The sequence below is a fragment of the Equus przewalskii genome, chromosome 5 (assembly GCF_037783145.1).
Source record: "Equus przewalskii isolate Varuska chromosome 5, EquPr2, whole genome shotgun sequence".
Lineage (NCBI taxonomy): Eukaryota > Metazoa > Chordata > Mammalia > Perissodactyla > Equidae > Equus > Equus przewalskii.
The window spans coordinates 86,123,030-86,144,539 of record NC_091835.1 but is presented as its reverse complement, the minus strand read 5'-3'; the positions used below and the strand labels follow the sequence as shown (position 1 = coordinate 86,144,539).

Genomic DNA, 21,510 nt, shown 5'->3' with positions numbered 1-21,510 from the left:
ACTCGAAACCAGACTCCGTCCACGCTGTTTGCCAGGCCAGTGGGTTTCAAATTTCTTTGTAAACAATGGGAAACAAAACAATGAGAAGACAAAACCTCCCACAGAACACCAAGATGGAAAACCAATACAAAATGATAATTAAAAAAACCAGAAAGCAAGACCACCCTGGTCAAAACTGGGACCAGGAGCTTTTCCCAAAGGCCACCCTCCTTGTCCAGGCAGCCTCAGCCCCACAGGCACCACAGAGAACCCAGGCTCCTGGGGAGTTGGGAAGAGCTCGACTCATTTAATCTTCACTATTTGATGAGGTTTATCTTTTTTTTTTTTTTTTGGCTGAGGAAGATTGGCCCTGAGCTAACATCGGTGCCTGCCCTCCTCTATTTTGTATGTGGAACGCCTCCACAGCATGGCTTGATGAGTGGCATGTAGGTCCATGCCCGGGATCTGAACCTGCGAACCCCAGGCTGCTGAAGTAGAGCTTGCAAACTTAACCACTATGCCACTGGACCGGCCCCATCATTAACGTCATTTTACAATTGAGGGAACCCCAGCTGGGAAGGAGTAAAGGATTTGTCCAAAGTCGTAGAGCTAGCAAGTTCAAAAGCAGGAGTTCAAGCTTGGATCTGTCAGCTCCGAGCCCACTCCTTTCCATGGCATCACCCGCCTCCACCGCTGCGGACTTCCAGGCTGCTAATATCTGGAGACATACCTGGATCTTTCCATCGACGCTGACTCAACCTGGCGACATTGTGTCCTCTGCCAGCACTGCTCTCAGTTCTACAGAACCTCAGAGGCCCCATCCTAGAGCTTTCTGAACAGTGCTGTTGACCAGAGAGACCAAAGAGTAAGAGTAACAATGAAATAGCTAACAACATGGTACCCACACGTGCTCGGCTGTGTGCTGAGCGTTTTGAGCAGACCGTCCCGTGTCTTTCTCACGACAGTGCAATGAGGCAGACGCTGTTATTTTATTAGCTCAGCATTTTGCCATTGAGAAAACCGAGCAGTGCAGAGATTAGGTAAGAGGTGGAGAAGGTAGCCATTGCGTGGTGGAGACAACAGCGAAGGGTGTCTTTTTACCTCTTGACACATTGGTCCCTGCTGATAATGAACCTGACCCCTTGGCGTTCCAGACCTTTCCAAGCCCATGGACCATCTCACAGGAGCTGGGCTCCCTGCCCTGTCCCTAGATGAGCCTTCTCTTTGATAGACTAACTCCTGCTCAGCAGTCGCTGAGTGCGTGTTATCCATGCTGGAAAAGATGAGGATTCTCCAGGGAGAGATGATGCTCCTACGTGATGGACGAGTGATGGTGGTGATGTCGGGCTGCCCGAGGGGTGATGGTCCGGCTGTGTGGGCTCCACAGGCCTTCTCCACGGAAGCATCATCTTGACATCTATGGAAATCTTTTAAAATGTTAACCTTGGTTGAGTTTAAACTCTGACCTGTTGGAGGTCAAGGATGATTTTGGCGCCTGCTCTCTAACAGGGAGCAGGGTGATGTCCTTTAAAGTCATAAACGAGCATCCCTGCTTCCACCTTGCAAACCCAGCCGGGTTAGCAGATCTACGTCAGAGACCACATCCTAACTTCAGCAAGTCCATGGTGCCCTGTCTGATCTGAAAGGTACCTGGGGACCGAGTCGGAGCTCTCCTGGAGCACAGGGCTCTCCTGAGGGTGCCATAATTAGTCTGGCATTGCTCATTGATTCCATAATGTATTTTGTATATAGGACTATATTTGCTTCTTGGGTATTTTTTACTGTGGCCAGCCTGTAAAAAGACTGTATTTGTCCCATACCAGAGTAAAATCTGCAGGGTAATGCTGGGTTTTAAGTTCTTACAAAGGTCAACAGAGTATTCTATATCAATATATGCAACTGGAGATTATTAACTATTTTCAAAGATGATGGTGATGGTTCCTGAATTTCATGGTGATGGGTTCCGGCCTCCAGTGAATGCATTGTGGGGTGCCTTGTTACCACCTCTAGCCTGGAGTTTATCTGTTTCCTCAGGAATGGAAATAGCCTGGCCTGGGTAACCTGTTGACAGGTATTCACTCAGGACTAGTGGGTGCTTTTCACTGTTGCAAATTCGAGGAGACCGTGACCTCACGCTTGCCCTAAAGGCCCTACAACCTGGTTGGAAACGATTCTGGAACAAGATTAGACCGTATGTAACATGGCATCAAACTACTTATAACAAAGACCCTCCCATGGCCCTGTCTTTCTCTACCCCTTTATAAGTGGCAGATAAACAGAGAGAACGTATGCTTGTTAAAAATCTGGAACACCCAAAGTTGGAAGTGAGGCATGGAAGGCTAATATACTAAACAACAGGAATAGTGATTTCGGTAAATAAGAACTTTGTGCTGAAATCAACCAGTTGAAATTAATAGGAATAAATAGAAAGTCCTGCATTTAGTTTCAAAACTTCATTGGCATAAGTACAGGATGGGAGAGAGTTGTAATTTTCACATTCAAAAAAATCCTATGGACTTTTTCATTAACCTAAACCTTCACTCAATATCCTAAAAGGCTTGCTGAGCAGCAGGCACTGCGTAGTCACTGTGGGATCTTACCACTGACGCAGCTACAAATGCAGCCTTGTTGGCACGCAACATGCAGCTCACGGGAGAAACATTCCCAACGAGCAGATCTCCTCGGGAGTAGACTCAACACTCTGAGAAGGTCATAGGTGATCAAATGACCTAGAGAAGACGGAGACTAGACTGGTGAGTGACAGGGGAACCAGGCTGCCCAGAAATGTGGAGTGGCCACAGGATGTTTAGTCTAGAGAAGAAAAGATCATGGGACTTTGATGGTTGTTTTCCAGGATTTACAGAGCTATTGTGTGACTACAAGAGGAGCCGTAAGACTTTTTTGGGTCATTTCAGTTTGACCAGTGGGGTGACAGTTGGAGAGGGGCAGGTTCATTTTGATGCCTTAGAGGTGTTTCTGCCGACCCCGGGGAAGGCTGCCTCTTAGGCACCTCACCCACGAGCGTTCCGGCAGAGGCTAGATGACCATTGTCCTTTGGCTGCTCCCTTCTAGAAAGACCACGTCGTGCTGGTGATTGGAGTGGAAGATCTCTGAGGACCCTTCTGATGACAATTCTCTATTTTTATTTTCCAAAATTAAATGGAAAGTAACATGACTTTCCATATACCTTTCTTGAGCCTTCAGACCTGCAAGAATTTTGCTAGCCTACAGCCAATGAGTCTCTTTCCCCTCCTCCCCACCTTTGCCGGCTCAAACAACCTTGAGTTAGTTAATAGAATGTCACGGTAAAGACACTCCACACATTAAAATTCACTGCTCAGCCGTTTGGGGTAAAATGGTTCTTAAAACCCAGACTGTATCTCCATTTGCTCACCAGTTGGACCTACAAATACCAGAGCTCACCAGAAGAGACAAGAGGGAGAAAATCTTGCCTCAAAGTGAGGGAAAGGGTGAGAGGAAGGTCACGGAGCAGAGCCCACGGATGGAGCCCAGACAAGGCTCCACACGCCGTCTGCAGCCCAAGGGGATCGGACGGTCCCTTGAGCTGCATGAATGCCAGAGGAAGGGAGGTGCCTCCCAGCTCCTTGGAGCTGCCCTAATATTTACGGCCGCTGTATCTCCCAAGTTCACGGTCAAGGCCAGCATCTTCTGGACACCTGCTGTATTTTAGGTGTGTCCAGATGTCATCGTCCAGCTAAGAAGAGGAAGAGTTGCCACACCCTCAGCTGGCCGTTTCTGTTGTCATCTTGTGACCAAGGAGCACGTTGGCCAGACAGTCGCCTTCAGAGCAACAAAATGTACAGTTCTGGGGGAAAAAAAAACAGTGAAAAATTTCTGCCAATTAGTTGCTGTCACCAAAAACTTCATATTTACCACTTTATTTCTTGCCAAACACATCATTTTGGCATCCCATTGACTGCTTGGTTTAGTTTAAGAGGATGAAGTCTTACTGCTTTAATATCTTGCAAGCTTATGTTTATAGAGATTGACAAATACAGATACAAGCCCAGTTTTAGTTATTACCACTAACCAGAAATTGTGTCACAATGAGGCAATACATCTTGTTTTTAAGTCGAAGTGCTTACATGGTCTAAAAATAATTATTTTGAATAGTAACAACAGCCACTAGGAAGGCTGGCTAAAACAATTTCAAAATTAGTTGTATAATTGCAGAGTTATGGAGATTTTATAGGACTTCCAACAATTACTGACAGTGATGCTGTTATTCAATGAGCAGGAAAAATAAATAACATTTGGACTAGTATCTAGAGGCTTTGCCCAGTAAAAGAACCATTACTGTAAAGAGCAAAATCTGATACAGCCATTTTATCTCTGGAAGGGTAACGAAGAGCATCACGTTTCTCACGACGGCAGCTGCCTTGTACTAACCCAGTAACAAAAGGTGTGCTGAGTAACTGTGATGATAATGACGAGAACAAGGGGAAAACCAGAGCCGATTCCCTTTTTCCAGCTCATTTGAGGGCCCACCCGCTATTGTGTGGCCAAGGGCAAGTCTGTTTCCCTGCAGCGCAGTCACACAGACCGCTCCCGGGTGGTGAGCTTTTTCCTTGTAGAAAGAGTGACATTTCACAGTTGAGGGTTTTTTTGGTAAACCTACTTCCATCGATTTTAATCCAGTTGCACAAGCCACTTTAACATAAGATGCATGATAAGGCACCTGAGAAGTCGTACGAACCCTCCAGACACGTGAATTCATTTGACCTCACGACAACCCTGTGAAGTAGGTTCTGTCGTTACCCGACTTGAACAGTGGAGGACACCAAGGGGCTTGCCCATGATCACACAGCTCACAAATGGCTGGGGAGGGGTCTGAACTCGCAAAGCCTGGCTGGCCCCAAAGTCCAGGTACTTCACCATCGGCTGTGCGGCCCCCCAGGAAGGCATGCAGGTGAACCTGAGCAAATGCTAGTGTGCACCAGCACCGTGTTAAGCCCTTGCATCCGGCAGTGCATCCACCCACCAGCCGGGTCATTTGGACGGAGGTAAGAATCCCCAGGCCCGCTGCTGTGTGTCTCGGGCATGACAGCCTAGCCTGGCTGTGGTCGCTATGCCGCTTTGCTTGCAGGATGTCAGCAGTAAGACGTTCTTGTGTGGTCTCTTCCTGCAGGGGTGGCATGGTCCAAACCAGCGAGCAGTACGAGTTCGTGCACCACGCTCTGTGTCTGTACGAGAGCCGACTTGCGGCAGAAACCGTCCAGTGATTCTCTGCAGACTCACCAGACCCCCGATCTCCAGGGGGGAGTAGTCAGCATGCACTCGAGGCTTCTAGAAGGAGCTTCCTGGAATGGAAGGAAGGAGAAGCCCCGAAGCCACGCTGCGGTGTGGACTGTGGAAGACGGCCGCCTGTTAGCGACGGCAGCCTCGTGCACGTGAACGCGTCTGTAAGCATCCCGGCACTGCGATGAAGGCCCCCAGCTGAGGGGGTAGGACAGGCTTCTCACACAGCCAGGGAGGACTTGTTTTGTGTCTTGACACCTGCCACACGGAATGTGAGTATGAAATGCTCAGTGACATGTGTCATCCAGTGACGCCTGGAAGAGCTGCTGGAGAGAGGATTCCTGTGTGTCTAGACGCTTTCGTGTTTGCAGGTCTGCCCGTGATGCACGTCAGCTGGTGAAATGCCTGGCTCAAGTGCTGTCACCGTTCTCAGTTACCAGAATCTTGCCGCTAAAGTTGCAAGCGATTGATGGCAGATTTTTAACAAATAAGTCCTTGTTTTTGAAAAAAAAAATCAAAAGCTGTAACTATTTTACATGGAAATGTGTCTTGATAACATGCCCTATTGCAAGTGTATTGATCAGTACCTCCTATCAATCAATCAAGAGCACAATGATTGTCACTGGGTGTCTATGTACTTACTCTCTATTCTTGGGCATCAAGGCGGCTTCTGCCCCAGAATCTGTCCACTGTGTTCCTACATTGTGAGTTATTTCACTTTAAAAGGGAAAAACAAATTTGTAGCAACTACGATGTATCAAGAATTTTAAATACTTGTCTCTTTTACTAAGAAGGAATTTTTGAATATGCTGTCTACTGGGAATCTCTCTCCCAACCAAAGGCACGTGCCTTTGGGAATGATGGAACCTGTCCCATTTTGAAAGGTTCTGCAAAAGGATGCTGCCATGCATATCCTTAAATTTCTGAAAGGTTTAAATCCTCAAGAGACAAAATAAAGTTTAAAAAACTACACTCAGCAACACTAGACGTTCTGCTCAAATATGAGTTTTTATTGCAGCTGTGTTGACTTTGTTTCATACTGCCAATAAACTCTTAATACTAAATATTGAGTAAAGCATCTACTTTTTCTCCTATTTGGAGAGAGGCCATTGTCTTTTGGGGGAAGCCTGAAGTAGATAAGGTGAAGGGTTTAATTTTAGTCTCTGCCTCTCCCCAGTGGAGATGACTATCTGAAAACATAATATTGTCACTCCGAGATAATGACCTAGAAGCTCCATCATCCTGTGGTTTCCCCGCAGACTCCTGGCGTATCGTCACACCAACGTGCACGTCTGTGTCACTTGCCATAGACCCTCATGAGCTACACAGTCTGTGTGTATTCAGCAGAATCACGTCACCTGAAGGGAGGTAACTCTGTAGAAACCCTCAGTTCTCGAAGATCATGATTCCTTTCTTCCCTCTTGAGGTTCAGAAGCAGTCATGTGCCAAAGGAATGGTAGGACAAAAGTTGTGAGCTTTGTCCCGCTCCTGGAGGCTGGGATTTTTCCTTCATAAAACAAGAGAGGGAATCAGGATCCCTTCTTTCTAAGGAAACAGACAAAAGGACAGTGGTGTAAACCTCCCCCCACAATTGAATAGGAGGAAGCGCTCGTCACCAACTCCCCACCATGAAGGGTTTCCTTCCTCCCCTTTACTTCTCTTATCTGGGAAAATTTTTTTTTCCCCCAAGCGAAGCAGGAACAGTTGTTAAGTGGAAAATGGAGGCTGGATTTTGTGTGGCGATTCTCACCTGCCTGCTCTTCAGGGTCTCAGGTGAGTGGGGGCCTCAGCGCCCTGTCTTTCTCCCGTCCCCAGTGGAGGAGCCCTGCCCTTGGGAAAGAGTCTGGAAGAAGGCGGAAACGGAGCCAGGTCTCCGTGGCAGTTTAGTCAAAGACGACGAGCAGGGGGAGCGCCAGGAGCCAGCTCTGCCCGCACTCAGGCCCCCAGATGCCCGGCAGCTCCTGAAATGGCATCTTGACAGCAGAGCGGAGGGCCAAGGGGACATTTTTATTATTATGTGCTGTTATCCGAGCAGTCTGTGACATGCTCCAGGCTGTTCCCCAACCACGTTATAGTTTTGTTTTCTTTTGTCTTAAAGAAAGAAAATACAAGAAATAAAATTACAGGGGTGAAGAACTGGGGTGTGTTTTATTTGGGAGTCATTATTTGGAGGGAAAGTCTGAATATTTTCATGGGAGAGCTGGGCAAATTAAGTAAAACTCAGAAAATAGTTTCAGAACCTGAAATCTCACTTTTTAATGCTGATGTTTAGCAACTGGATGTTTAATATTCTTACCTCGAGAAATGCTGTTTTTTTAATCTATTAATATTTGAGAGAAAACTGTAGATATTGTCACAAAATAGAGAAATATTTCTCTCCAGGACTATAAGAAATTTAGTTTGTGATAATCAATATTCTGATTGGTTGCTATTAGCTAGCTAGGAGGGAGGGCTTAGAAGGGTGGGAAAATGAGTTTTATTTTTGGATAAATATATCCAGTTTTTAAATTTTTATTCAAACTATTCCATTTGTATACAAATACTTGTTGCAATAGTAACTTGAGTGAGGAAAGGGGTGCTTTTTCTAGTGGGGGACAGAGGTAAGATGGGAAAAATAAAGTCAAAACTGGGTTTTTCATAACTTCAGCCTATTTAACTAATGAGGCTAAAATATCACACCATATTTTTTGGATGGTTTCATTTCTTTTTCAACCTTCATTATTTCAATGGGGATGTGTTTTCCCCCCTAAACCATGTGAAAGTAAGAAAAAGGGAACTTTTATGTGTGACCTTTGGGCATTTTTACATTGTCTGCCATGGGATTTTAAATCATCTGTGCTGGGTCTGAAATATTCGCTTGAAATGACAGCAATGGCAAAAAATGAGTAAACCTCGTATTTTCCTTGGCTGATTTGTGGGTGGGCTGTTTTATTTTCTGGGGACCTTGCGACTCACCACATGGTGCTTCACGAGCTTTCCCTCTTCCAGAGAGCTTTCAGATTGTCCACGTCCAGAAACAGCAGTGCCTTTTCGAAAATAAGATAGTTGCTGTGGGCTTCTGCAATGGGACCAGCCAGAACCAGCAGTGGATGTGGACCGAGGATGGGAAGCTCCTTCATGTTAGATCTGCAAGGTGCCTGGGCATCTCCAACTCCACAGGTGGCCCTTCCCAGCCAGCTGTCTTTGCCCACTGCTCCCAAGCACCCCGATGGACCTGCCATGAGAAGGAAGGCTTCCTCCAGGTGGAAAACACCTCTCTCTTTCTCAAGAAAGAAGGCTTCAAGGTAGTGGTCAGGAGGGGCAGGAAATACCTCCATAGCTGGATGAAAATAGATGTCAACAAAGAGGGAAAACCAGTCAATGAAAGCCTCTGCTTAAAAAAAGGTGAGCTATTCCTTTCAGAGTCAGTTCTGAAAGTTCTGCTAAATGTCTTGTTTTTCACATTCAAAGGAAGTCCACATGCCCCAACAGATTCCTATGGAAGCTTCATAAGCTAATGGAAATGGAGTGTGTGCCACCCATCGACTTGGAAAACTCCATTATTCTCATTATAATAAGCCCAACTTTTCTCTTTCTGGATCTCACTCTTCCTTTCCTTCTCTTCTTGCTTCTTTTGTTAATTCAACAAATATTTCTTGAGTTTCTCTTTTGTGCCGGACACAAGGCGCTTTGGTTAAGTACTATCAGATGTAGAAACACGGCCTGAGGCGCAAACATGGCGCATGTGTGAAGGACTAAGGCCAATGACGAGGACGTTAATAATTTTGCTGATGTAGACATTTCCATTCTCTGATTATGAGGAGCGATGAGAACATCAAAATCGTGCTTGAGAAGACTAGAAAGATAATAAACAGTGCTTTTGCAAATCTCTATGCTAGTGTTTACAGGTAGATACCTTTTGGAGGTGACATACTTTTGAAATGGTAAGAACCAATGTGCAGCCACAGAGTTTTCTGATTTGTTGACCAGGATGGATGTGACCCAGATGATAGACACGTGTAGACCTCGTACACAAGTGCGCAGATTCCTGGTGTGCCACACAGTTCAGAACTGCACTTGGAATTTTTATTTGTAGATACAGCTTAGTTTTCTATTTTACTTAGTCATTTTATTGCTTATTGACTCTTCTATTAGAGGTTTGCTTAAGGAAGTCGTGAAAAATAAAACTAATAGAACATTACATATCAGATACAAACAGACCTTATAAATCCCTGGAGAAATTATCTAGAAGTGAAGCCCTTCATTAAGGAGACTGCAGTCTGTCCAGATTAAGTGACTTGTGCCAGATAATGTAGTGGCAGAGCTGTGGTTAGAACCCAGCTTCTCAGCCCTTTGTCCAGGGCACGTTCCACTACACAGTGTTTCCCGAGTGCTGGTCCAGAGCCTTCTGCCCAGCTGGCCATGGACAAACACGTAGCACAGGGAGGGAATCGTTCCCATCATTGCTGCCCGACTACCACCTCCAAGATCCTGTTTCAAGAAATCTGGATTCGGGCATAAAACTTGATGTTTCTTAAAAAGATCCCCAGTTAATTTTGATCCATGATCCCAACTGGGGATCAGCATCCACTGTACCTTTATATGTTTCTCATCAGGTGTCGATTTTTGAGGCTTATTTGAGTCCACCACGCTGATCTTCGGACAGTTTTCCGTCACTCACTCATTTCATAAGTTAAGCATTTAATTCTATGCAAATGAATGCAACGGGTTCTTCTACAACAGAAATTGAGCATTATAGTCCCTGTTCTTATAAAAGACTATGAGAATAAGATAAAACAAAAGTCAATTAGAAAATTCAACTTTATCAGAGAACATACAGCACATGGTGCCAATTTGTACAATCCCCTTCCTGCTCTAGCAAGGCCCGTCCTACACACACAGAAACGCTGTTCACACTCCCATTGCACCACAATACACAAGAAGCGAGGTTCCCCCCAACTCCCAGTCAAACCTTAGAAGAATATTCTTTCATTGGAACTTTAAAGAAGTAGATATGGATTCAGTGGAGAGTTATTCAAGATAGAAGACAATTCATGGAAAAAGTGCCTCCTTTGACCTTCCTACATAACGTGTCCGATAACGGACTTCATTCACTCCAAAGGTAAAGTGGATGGAATAGACACTTTACAGTTCACCACTGAAGGTGCCGTACCCAAACATGCCCCATGATGCGTGCTGGAAAAAATGGACTTCTAGGAAAACCAGAGTTAAAATTTGCAAAATTGTAGTACAAAAAAAATCTTACATTTAATATGCTTTGAATATGCACAGGTATAACATACTTTTGAATATGCACAGGTATAACATACCTTTGAATATGAACAGGTATAACATACTTTTGAATATGCACAGGTATAACATACTTTTGCATATGCACAGGTATAACATACTTTTGAATATGCACAGGTATAATATACTTTTGAATATGCACAGGTATAACATACCTTTGAATATGCACAGGTATAACGTACTTTTGAATATGCACAGGTATAATATACTTTTGAATATGCACAGGTATAACATACCTTTGAATATGCACAGGTATAACATACCTTTGAATATGCACAGGTATAACATACCTTTGAATATGCACAGGTATAACATACTTTTGAATATGCACAGGTATAATATACTTTTGAATATGCACAGGTATAACATACTTTTGCGTTAACACAGTCATAAGCTGAGACACATTTTTCTGCTCCCTCTCAAACTCACCATTGATTAAAGATACAAATGACGTGAGTTGACCCACAGCATGAAAGCTCACTGACTTGCTAGAGAATCCATTGTGAAAAATTGCACTCAGATGAATGATCCCAAATGCTGCTTTTTAAAGAGTTGATAACTAAATACTATAATCTAAAGCAGCACAAATATGCATGGTGTTCATGCATAGGATGTGAATTTTTTGATGAAATTCTTCAGTAAAAGATAGCGTACCTGTGAAGATCAAAAGAGGGACTACATGTTTCACACTTGTTTCCCAGGGAACACCCATGATGTCATTCGAGGATCTAAGCAGTGTTTCTGTAATACCTACTCTGTGTCAGAGCTGTGCTACAAGGACCATCCGTGATTCTCAGACCAAGCTTTGCACGGAATCCCAATGGAAGCTTTGAAACTAAACTAACGCCCAGGCTCCACCCTCCAGGCCACTTAAGTAACGCACTGAATTTTCTAAATGCTCCCAAGGTGATTCTAATGTGCAACCAAGGCTGAGAATCCCTAACAGAGTCTTGCCGCTTAGGGTAATGGGGAAGCCAGATATGTAAATAGTTAATTATAATAGAGCGTAAATAGAAAAAAGCACCCCTTCCTCCAATAGTCTTGCCGGTATGTCACGTTAAACAACTCTGTTTAAAAACATTTTTAAGGAAAATTTTTCAGTTGCACATTTCTTTACACAGTCCTTTGCCCACTGGATGTTGTTATAGTTTGGCTGTGTGCCATTGCCACTCGCTGCCTTTTTCCCCCTTCCTCTCCTTTGCTCAGAGTCCCTCTACAGCAGGGTGAATTGAGGAGGCTTCCGAAGTGGATAAAAATTCAATTAAAAAATTAGTGTGAAGTTTTTTGAGAGGAGGAGCTGCACTAGAGTCAGAGCTCCTCAAATAATCATAGATACTGCGTGGTTCTCATTAGAAGACCGCAAAATTGGCCTGTCTTTTTTGATTTTCATATGGTTCTTATTTCTTTAAAACAACCATTTAATAGGATAAATAGAATAATAGAATAGAATTCAATGGGACCTAATTAAATAGAACATATAGACTGTAGAACCAGGATCACCTGTACATAACAGATTCCCAAATTAAAGAAAAGATGGGATTGAGATTTTTACCACTTTCACTGAATTTCAAGTTTACTTTTAAAGATAATACTGCATTCATTTTGGGCAAAAGGAGAGTGCACTGGTAGACAGATTCTTTTTAAAAAATCAAACTTTTAAAATCTATTTTTAAAAATTAGAGCCCTATAGCTATAATTTTGAGTCATAAGAGTGCCAGTAAAAGCATTTTTTGCCAAAATGCAACATATCTGGATAAAAACTGAAAACTTTCATTCTCCCCCTATATTCTTTTGTCAGTCAGGTGCCATATATCCAGATATTTGCAAACATCCAAATGTCATCCTTTAGCAATATGTCAATAAAACAGGTAACTGACAGAATTTCTCAATTTTCCTCCGTATATTTTGATGTTATAGCTACAGTAGTAAAGCCACATCCTCAGAGCCACTGAATTAAGAGTAGAATTTTTATAAATCCCTTGTATATAATTTCTCAATCTCATTCTATAAATTAACACCAGGCAGCCATCAATAATGCAATAAGGAAGAAACAAATTTTGTCCTATTCAATAGTATTGCAATTTTATATAATCACATATTTGACTTTTTTTTGAAAGGATTATTATTATTTTGGAGTAAAAATGCTTTCTGAGGTCCAAATCCCTAATTTGGAAACGCTTGAAACATAACACTCACGAGCAGAGGGCTTCCTGCATAGTATAAACCTTGCGAGCTAAAGGGAAATTATATTGGCCTACACTTTTGGGGGTACTTGCCCATTTCCAGGAAAGTTCACTCAAAATTCAATTGAAAAAGTCATTTCCCCATGAGCAAAACTTTCAACAATACAGGAGATGCAGAGGGAAAAGAGTTAGAAAAACTAAATTACTGGACCTCAAGCTTATTCAGAACAGAGATCAGACCTTTGAAGTCTTGACTTTCTTTAAAGGTAATCTTGGTCCCCGTGCTTAACAAATGCTGATTAAATCAGAAAATGTCTCAGCTTCTAGAAGGTGTTGAATATCAGAACCGTGGAGGACAATACAGGAAAGCTGAGGATGACTTTGAGCAATGACACTATTGAAACCACGGCCGCTGCTTTTCTCTTCCACATCTTTTCCCACTGAAAATAGTATTGGCTCCACAAGCAGACAGCAAAGGTGACAGTGGCCCAATCATTGAAGTTTTTGGACCTACATGCTATGGAACACATTTCCTGCCTTGGCCCCCTTTTCTATATGGGAAACAGAGGTATTTACTCAAAGGACATTACTGATTTGCAAGCATATCTAATCTTTGAGATGGGGAAACTAATCTTTACGAGGGGGAATTAAAATATTCTAAACTGGAAACGGGCTTCAACATCAGCACAAGTCTGTTGGCAGACAGGCCACATCCGTGTAGGTCTAGGGCTTTCAGAGGAAGGGTGCAAAATTCCATCCATCACTTGGATACCTTTTCTGGGGGGTACCAAGTCTCCCTACAGCTGGATGATGGTCTAAAGCTGTTACTTTCCACTCAGATGTTCCCTGTTGTATGTAGCGTAACACTGTATATGTCAGCCAGCCAATTGGGGTTTAGGCAGCATCTGCTACAGACTCATTCATTCAGATCTGGTGTGTACCTGAGGACAGGCACATTTTTGCATACAAATTTTCAAGTGTCTCTGATGTGGTTGAGCCAGTGAAATCACTAAAAGAGATTTTGCTGCTGAAGTAAATCACATTGCTGGCAGGCTGGATACAATCGCTGTTTAAAGCAATTGCTTAATTGTAGCAACCTGAGTGAGGGAATAGAATGCACAAGGTTGAAATAGATAAACAATCGTATACCATGTAGTCTGGGAAGAAAGGAGTTCAGTGGAAGCTCTTTCCTTAGTGATTTTTAGGAATGCTTGTCAATACAGAGACTTGACGGGAAAAAGAAGAACAAAACAGAAAGTGTCTTTTGTATACATAGACCCTGCTTTGACCAAATTGGCTGTCACAGCCATTTTATGGTTTGTTTTCTCCTTGCATCATTATAACAACATGGGCTCTGCAATAGATGGTTTATTTACATGCTCACTGAAAGTCATATGATCACTGATTATTGATGTATGATTTATATGATTGCTGACAAGTATCTGGCGCAGCATCCAGAGCCCCAAATTATTTTCAGCTGTGACACATCAGTGAACTCATCAGGGCACGTCCCGGCCACATGCAACTCTCACAGGCCTGGGCCCTGATATCTTCATAGGCCCCTTCCTCTATTTAAAAAACAAAAGTGAAATAATTTAATGGATTTTCATGGGCCTTAAAATTCTCATTTTTTCCTGATGTGTGGAAAAATTTAAAACATTTTCTTTAACCCTGGAAGTGTTTTTTTTAATTTTCAAAGAAATTAAATCACTTTGTGGGCTCTAAAATATCAAGGGCCCTGGGTGCTGTGCCTATTGTTCCTAATGAACAAGCCAGCCCTGGACACACCAAGCTGCTCATGCTCTTCCCACTTCCACTTTCCCTGATCCTTTTAAGGATCCCCTGGCTCAGCATCTCTCGCCCACAGCCTGGCAGCCATGAGCTTACAAGCTCATCCATCCAGCATGGTTTCCTTCCCCCCACCTCATCCTTCTCCCGGTGTGTGCGCGTGCATGTGTGCATATGTGTGTGCATGTGTGTGTGCATGTGCACGAGTGTGCGTGTGTGCACACGTGTGTGTGTGTGTGTGTGTGAATTCCTAAAAGAAAACATGGGCATTGGGAGGAACCAGGCTCATCTTCCTAGGGCAACTCATAGTTCAGTAGCTGAGTAAGAACTGGCCATTGAAAAGTATTTCTTTGATTCATTTTTTATTTTAATTTTTTTACTATGCTATGCTTTGATGTTTTACTACACCATGTCTTGGCATCAACTTCCATTTATTAATTTTAGTCAATTTCTAATCTTGGATCTTTTTTAAATTCTGTGAAAAAACCTTTTTGAAGTCTAATTACGATTTCTGATTTGCTTGTTCTATCTCCCCTAATTTGCAAATTCTCCACCTTTGGTGTCTCTTTTCACAGACCTTTCATCTCTTTGTTCACTTTCTCAAATTTTAGATATGCATTTTTTAATGTACGCTTTATTTTATTTACATTTTCTGAAATGTTAATAATTCTCTTTACCATTTCTAATAATTATTTACACTATTATAATAATATTATATTATCCCATCCCTTCCACTTCAATTCTAGCCCAATCTTGTTTAATATATTTAGTGTATTCATATATATAAATGTAAATCATCCTTTTCCTAAAGAATCTTTTGTTTCATTTATCTCTTTTCCAGATTATTTTTCCACTTTTAAAAGGCACATTAATTTAGCATCTTCCTACAGAATAGAAAGTACTAATACAGTTAAAATTTTCTATCTCCACAATGAGTTCTATTCAAGTTATTGTGTTTTCAACACGCTTGAAAGTTTTTTGTATAATTTAAAGGAGGGAAATTAACAAATTGTGTATTGTCTTTATTATCATTATACAAGAATTCCATTTCTATTATTGATTATATTTGAGCCAGTCATAGACTAAGTAATAAACTTAAAATACATGTTTTTTTAAAAAAATGTATTCAGAATATGATCTTGATGTGGTGCAGTCATTGCAAATCATCTTAGGTGAACTGTTTGCAATTTAAATGCTAAAACTTTTTATATTGGACCCAGGATGGTCCACCTTATCTTGAATTGTGTTCTAAGAGGAATTGAGTATAACGTGGAAACAATGTGTTAGCAGTGGTACAATAAAGCCCTTTAAAAATAGCTTCAACATATTGTTCCATTGTGTAAGAACTTTTCCTTGCATTTGTCAAAACACGTCTTGCTCTTTCATGAACTGTAAAATGTATATAACTTTTACAGAACATCAGAAGAATTTATAGATACCAAAATGTCCAAAGAGATACTCTTTTAGTATAATTTCAAAGCACCCATTTCAACAGAGAGTTCCGGAGATGAAAAGATGAACTTATTTCGACCACTTCATATATTTCTGTAGTAGGTTTTCTTTCTTCTCATCTGCTTTACAACCCCTCAGGACCCACATAAAGGACGACTGGAGTTCAGCTTGGGCTCGTATTGTGTGCATAAAACCACAGAGTTACAGATACAGTAGAATCGCCTGGAAAGTTGGAAATGCGGGTGCTGGGTCCCTCTCCATCTACGGGATCAGAGTTTTTAAGGGGAGGGCCAAGGCTTCAACATTCTAACAAGCTCCAAAGGTGATTCTGAAGCCAAAGTCTGCAAACCACTGCTTTAAAATTCACAAACTTTGGAAATGGAATGTTCAGACTAAAGCTTCTTCTTGCTTCTTAAATAGCGCGTTAAAAACACAGACACAGAATGAAGGGGTACCGGCCTCGGATATTCTGTAGGTTCTTTCTTTGGGAAAAAGGTGGTCGCCTAAAACGGATAATGGACGTATTTGGTTTGTGGTGTTTTAAAAATACATTTAGAAGGTCAATTAAAGACAACCACAGAAGACTGAAATTTTTTCCATAAGACATTCCAGCTTCGTGCCATGGCAATAAGCTATGTTATTTGCAGAAGAATGCTCAAGAGTGTTTTGATCATTTATCTAATTTTGGGAGAGTCCTGTTTCATACATTGAATTAATTATGTAAATTGAGTAATAAAAAAAGTCCTTAGGATGAGAACTTACCAACTTGCCCTCAGTGAAGAAGAGTGAGCACAGGACAGCACGCTATGCTAAGACATGTAATTACATGCTGGGTGTGGAAGCTTCTCCTTGTCCTAACCCCATCATCAAATCTTTTTTTTTTTTTTTTTGAGGCTCTGAGAGCTAGAATTGTCACAGGTGGTAATCATCTCAGAGGATTCACATTGGCTAAAGCTCAAAATGACCAAAATACTAATCTCCACATACAGAAATGTTTACATTCCAACAGCAGGCAAATATCTGCTTAAAGGAACATTTCGAGCCCCTAATTCAATTAAGACTGTGAGTTAAGACCACTTCTTGGAGTTTGTTGTAAAGGAATATCCCTAATAGTACAGTTGGGTTTGTCACGCAGAAAACACCCCAGGCATAAAGAAACCTCCTGGTCTGTGTTCCGAGTGGCTAACCCAAGCACAACCACAGAAGAAGCAAAAGAAAGAGAAACCAGGGGGCTGCTCAAAACCTAGCAAAGGCCAGAGCCAGCACACTGCCAGGTAGGGCGGCCAGCATCCTGTCACATGACAACTCCAGTTACATTCGAATTTCAGATAAATGACAAATAGTTTTTTAGTGTATTTCTAACCTACAATATACTTGTATTTTGGGGATATACTAAATATGCTGAGTTATTGGTTGTTTATTTGAAATTCTAAGTTAACTGGGCATCATGTATTTTCATTTGCTAAATCTGGCAACCCCACGTGCAAGGTACTTAGCACAACCATCCACATCTCAAGGAAAGTATGCTTAATAGTCATGATATTTATTAACTTTTAAGAGAACTGCTGATATTTATATCTTGCTAAATTTTAAAAATACTTTTTCCATTTTGGTCCTCTTTTTTGTGCTTTATCCCCCTCTTCTTTATATACATTATCATATGAAATATGTTCATGAGTTGAAATTGGAAGGGAAATGATGAGATTCAAAACAGAGTTCAGTCAGTTGGACCAGGACAGGAAAAACACAGTGGGGACTCCACCTTGCACATGGTAGCTGGTTATTAGATAGTCATTTCAATGAACTGGTAAAGGAGTAGTGAAAATAAAATCTTTCCTCTGCTGGTCTTTAAACCAGAAACTCTTCAAAGTGATAGTTACCTGATTGGGCAAGATTTTATATCCCAGAGAACTGTGATGCATTATGGAGCTGATGGAAGCATCTACACATCCCACCCCAGCCCATAATTGACCGTCCTTTCCAACGCTCCATATTATATACCCATTCTCTATGTCTCATTACACCAAGTGTGGTCCAGAGACCATCAGCCTCAGCATCACCTGAGAGCTGGTTAGCAGTGCTGACCTGACTCTGACAATCTACTGAATCAGAATTTGCACATTAGCAAGATCCCCAAGACATGGAGAGCACAATTTAAAATTATGGCTGGGTGAACCTAATCCACAAATCAATTTTTTTTTTTTTTTAAGTATGGCCAATTCAGCCTTGCAAAGGAAAGCTATAATTAATCCTACCAGCTCATAAGTTTTAAGTCAACTTTAAATCAGTGTTCTTCCAGAAGATAAGGAGCTTAGAAAATACAACCATACATGATTTGGACTCACGCAATTAAGATTAGAAACAGTTTGCTCTGCGGTCAAAGAAATGTCATTTCCTTCCAACGAATTGTCAGTCTTCACGGTGAAGATTAAGTCAGTCACTAACAGTGATTCTCACCCTGGAGTCTTGCTTAATGACCTGTTTGAGAAGCGGAGGGAAGCTACCCACAGAGGAAAAGCACATGCACATATGCTGAGCATTTTGCACGAAGTTGTTAGACATTCACGGACCCCCTGAGGCCAATTCAGCGACTCCCCAGATGTTCACAGAGTAAATTTAATTCCACCCTCCACCCAGAGCTAGGTTTTCTCTGATAGCACGGTTTCCACAACCCTCCCTCCGCCCTATAAAACCGGCCGATGGATAAAGGATGGGTGAATTGGACAGGGCAAATCAGCAATTTCCACCCCAGGTATCGTTGATTTTTGTCTATAACTGAAGCTTATCCACATGCCTGTTATTAAAAGCCATCTTTTTATAAGTAAAATTGCTTTTATGTGAAGAATCCATAAAACATGAGGGTAACTTTGGCAACTGTCGTTTCTTTCCCTCAGCTGGCCCGGGAGCAGAAGTTCCAGCGCGGACCACTAGGAACACCGCTCCGCTCCAGACCCCCACCACGTTCAACGCGGTTCCGCGCGGCCGGGGGCACCCGGGTGGGAACACCACCGAGGCCTTCAGCAGGAGCACCGCGGGAACCTACGGCCAGAACAGCAGCCAGGGGCAGCCCCCGCCTCCGCAGGGCACCGGCGTCACAGAGGCGTCCTGGGCTCCCCGCGCCCGGCGGCCCGTCCCCAGCACCACGGAAGAGGTAAGACAGGGCTGGGCAGGCCTGTGAGGGGCTCCAGAGGCCCGTCGTTCGCAAAGACCCGCTTTGCTGGAAATGCCGCCGCCGAGGAGCCACTGGGGCCCTGCGTCCTGGCTGCTTGCTGTACAGGAACGCATGCTGTGCAATGAGAAGGTCTGTGAGGCGGAAATTAAAGTTTCCGCATCTTTGCAAGGTGCAGATGATTAGGCCGCCGTGTCGTCGCTGCGCTCCTGTAGGCCGGCCACGTTTCTGATCCCAAATCGGGGTTCCTGGCCCCACACACAACCTGACCCAGAACCAGAAATCGAAATCAGTGCCCTGCAGGTCCTCCCGCGTGGGTCACAATCATCGTGCTCCTAAGGGTAGAAAAAGAGTCACGAAGTCGTGAATCTGGTTAAACACGAGCCCAGCCACACGCCAGCCCCAGGTCGCCCCCCTCAGAGGACGGACCACTCGCGGGCGGAGGGGCGGCGGCCCCGGAATCCCCGCGCAGTGTTCCCGCTTCAGGAGTTCATCTCTTTACTTTTGCTTTCCACTCAGGGTTTTAGGCCACCGTTTTAGGGAATAACAGTGTAATGAAAGCAAATTTAAAAAGCTAAGCTTTCATTTTGGCCGTGTTGAGCTGTTTCCTAACAAGCAACCCGAATAATTTAAAGAAAGGAAAAGCCCCACCCTACGCACCCGACTGGGCGCCCGTTTCAGCGCCCGGGGCTCCTCCGCGCTGTGCAGTTTCTGCCACGCGTGTTCCCTGGCTGGTGAGCACCGACGTCGTCATCCATCACAAAACGAATCCAGCCAGGCTCCGAGCGGCCCGTGGGATGTTACTTCTATCTCCACTATTCCTTTCCTGTGAATCTTCCCTGCGCGTTGTTCTTCCTTCTTGGAGGGACGTTAGGAAGGCGGCCTGACTTCCCCGGACGCTCCTTCTGTCGCTTAAATCTCGACCCTGACTCTCAACCCATCAACAAAGACACCCGTTTCAGGAGATAACCCAAACTCGAGATTCAATTTAAATGTTAGTTTCTCCTCTCCCATCTCCCCTCTGAGTTTGGGCTTGAAACCAGGAAAGGAGCGGGTCCGCATCCTCTCACTCCCCACCCAGCTTTGCACCCGCCTCTCCCGACTTCATGTGGCTCCAGGTGTGTCGGGCTTGGAGGGTGAGGAAGGGACACGGGAGCCGGGAGCAGGGGGCGGTTACTCAAGGATGGGCACCAGGCTCTGCACCTCCCGCAGCCCCCACTCCTGAGCCCTCCCAGCCCCCGAGCCTGTGGACCCACCGCTCACTTTAGAAATCCATCGCTTCTTGGTGGAGCACCTGATGTATATATACGTTTCATGTTTAATTGTATACATAGATAATAAGCGTGGGAAGTGGAGCGTGCCCGAGCCACACTCTTCCAAAGGCAGGTTCTAAAACTGCAGTTTTCGGTGCCTCCCTGCCCTGGTCACACGCCCCTGCTAGACGTTATTTGGTTCATCAGGAGCGTTTACTTTGTAACAGCCAGTTATAAATGCTGTAATTACTCTGGGGAGAAAGGTGAGTCACGTGGGGGGTACAAATGCCCGTCCCCTGAAACTGCTTCACAAGGGCCTCTGTCTTGACGCCTAGAAGAGTCTAAGAGAGGAACGAAGTCGCTCCAGGTAATTGCGTGGGGTCGTGCAGAAGGAAAGTCTGTGTGTGGGTCGTCATTATCAGGCGGCACCTGGTCTGGGAGGATCTGGGACTGACTTAGTATGTTGTCTGTCACCTGGGGTGGGCTGTTATTGGGTGAGGACGGGAGACATCTGCATGCGGGCTTGTGGAACTGTATTTATTCAGCTTTGTGTCCCCAGCACCTGGACATAATGCTTACTACTTACTACAGTTTTATAGAAAGGAAGGGGCAGGCGCAGGGGTGGGGGCAGTGAGAGGGCAGAGAGAATGGGAGGACGTGTGGGGGACTGTTGACTGAGTGGGTGGAACTGTGGACCAGTGGGTAGCAGATGACCCAGATGGCCCGTCCACCACCAACGTCCATCCACCGCCAATGTCCATCCACCGCCAATGTCCATCCACCGCCAAGGTGAGACGGTCACGTTGAGTAGCCATGCTTTTCTGTTGCGTAAGTGTTTTGAAGTCTGTGTGTATCTACTATTTAATAGGTTCCAGTTTTCTAATATATATAGTTTTATTCAGGGTCCAATTATCCAGTTGCTTTTTCTCTCTTCGAATTCCCCCCATTTTCGCCTCTCAATCACCATTCAACTCCCACCTCAGCACACACACACAAGTGTAAGAGAGCGAAGCGAAGGAGGCAATGATTACTGTTCAATTTAGTGACTTGGGAGAATTTCAGGCACTCGGCAGATATCTCCTGAGGACCTGACTCGTGTCAGAACAGAGTGGTTGAGAACTCGGGCTTTGCGTCGAAC

The 21,510-nt window shown here is 43.8% G+C and overlaps 2 protein-coding genes and 1 long non-coding RNA gene across 8 annotated transcripts in view; 2 read left to right on the top strand and 1 right to left on the bottom strand.

The window, feature by feature from the left end:
• Positions 1–6,302, top strand: part of PTPRR (protein tyrosine phosphatase receptor type R) — a 212,891-nt gene extending 206,589 nt beyond the window's left edge. For all 3 annotated transcript variants that reach the window (XM_070622066.1, XM_070622067.1, XM_070622068.1), the window contains one exon: positions 5,129–6,302. In XM_070622066.1, the coding sequence (XP_070478167.1) occupies positions 5,129–5,222 (94 nt within the window). In that variant the 3' untranslated portion in view covers positions 5,223–6,302. The remainder of the gene's footprint in view (positions 1–5,128) is intronic.
• Positions 6,303–6,858: 556 nt separating this feature from the next.
• Positions 6,859–21,510, top strand: part of PTPRB (protein tyrosine phosphatase receptor type B) — a 106,038-nt gene continuing 91,386 nt past the window's right edge. For all 4 annotated transcript variants that reach the window (XR_011540564.1, XR_011540563.1, XM_070622062.1 and 1 more), the window contains exons 1-3: positions 6,859–7,011; positions 8,227–8,622; positions 18,845–19,101. Coding sequence is in view for 2 of the 4 variants with exons in the window: in XM_070622062.1 (XP_070478163.1) it covers positions 6,867–7,011; positions 8,227–8,622; positions 18,845–19,101 (798 nt within the window). In the remaining 2 variants the exon portion in view is untranslated. The remainder of the gene's footprint in view (positions 7,012–8,226; positions 8,623–18,844; positions 19,102–21,510) is intronic.
• On the bottom strand, positions 18,746–20,050 carry LOC139083666 (uncharacterized). Its single transcript, XR_011540573.1, has 2 exons — positions 19,780–20,050; positions 18,746–19,454 (listed from the first exon to the last, which is right to left on the bottom strand). It is a non-coding gene; the product is annotated as an uncharacterized lncRNA (long non-coding RNA).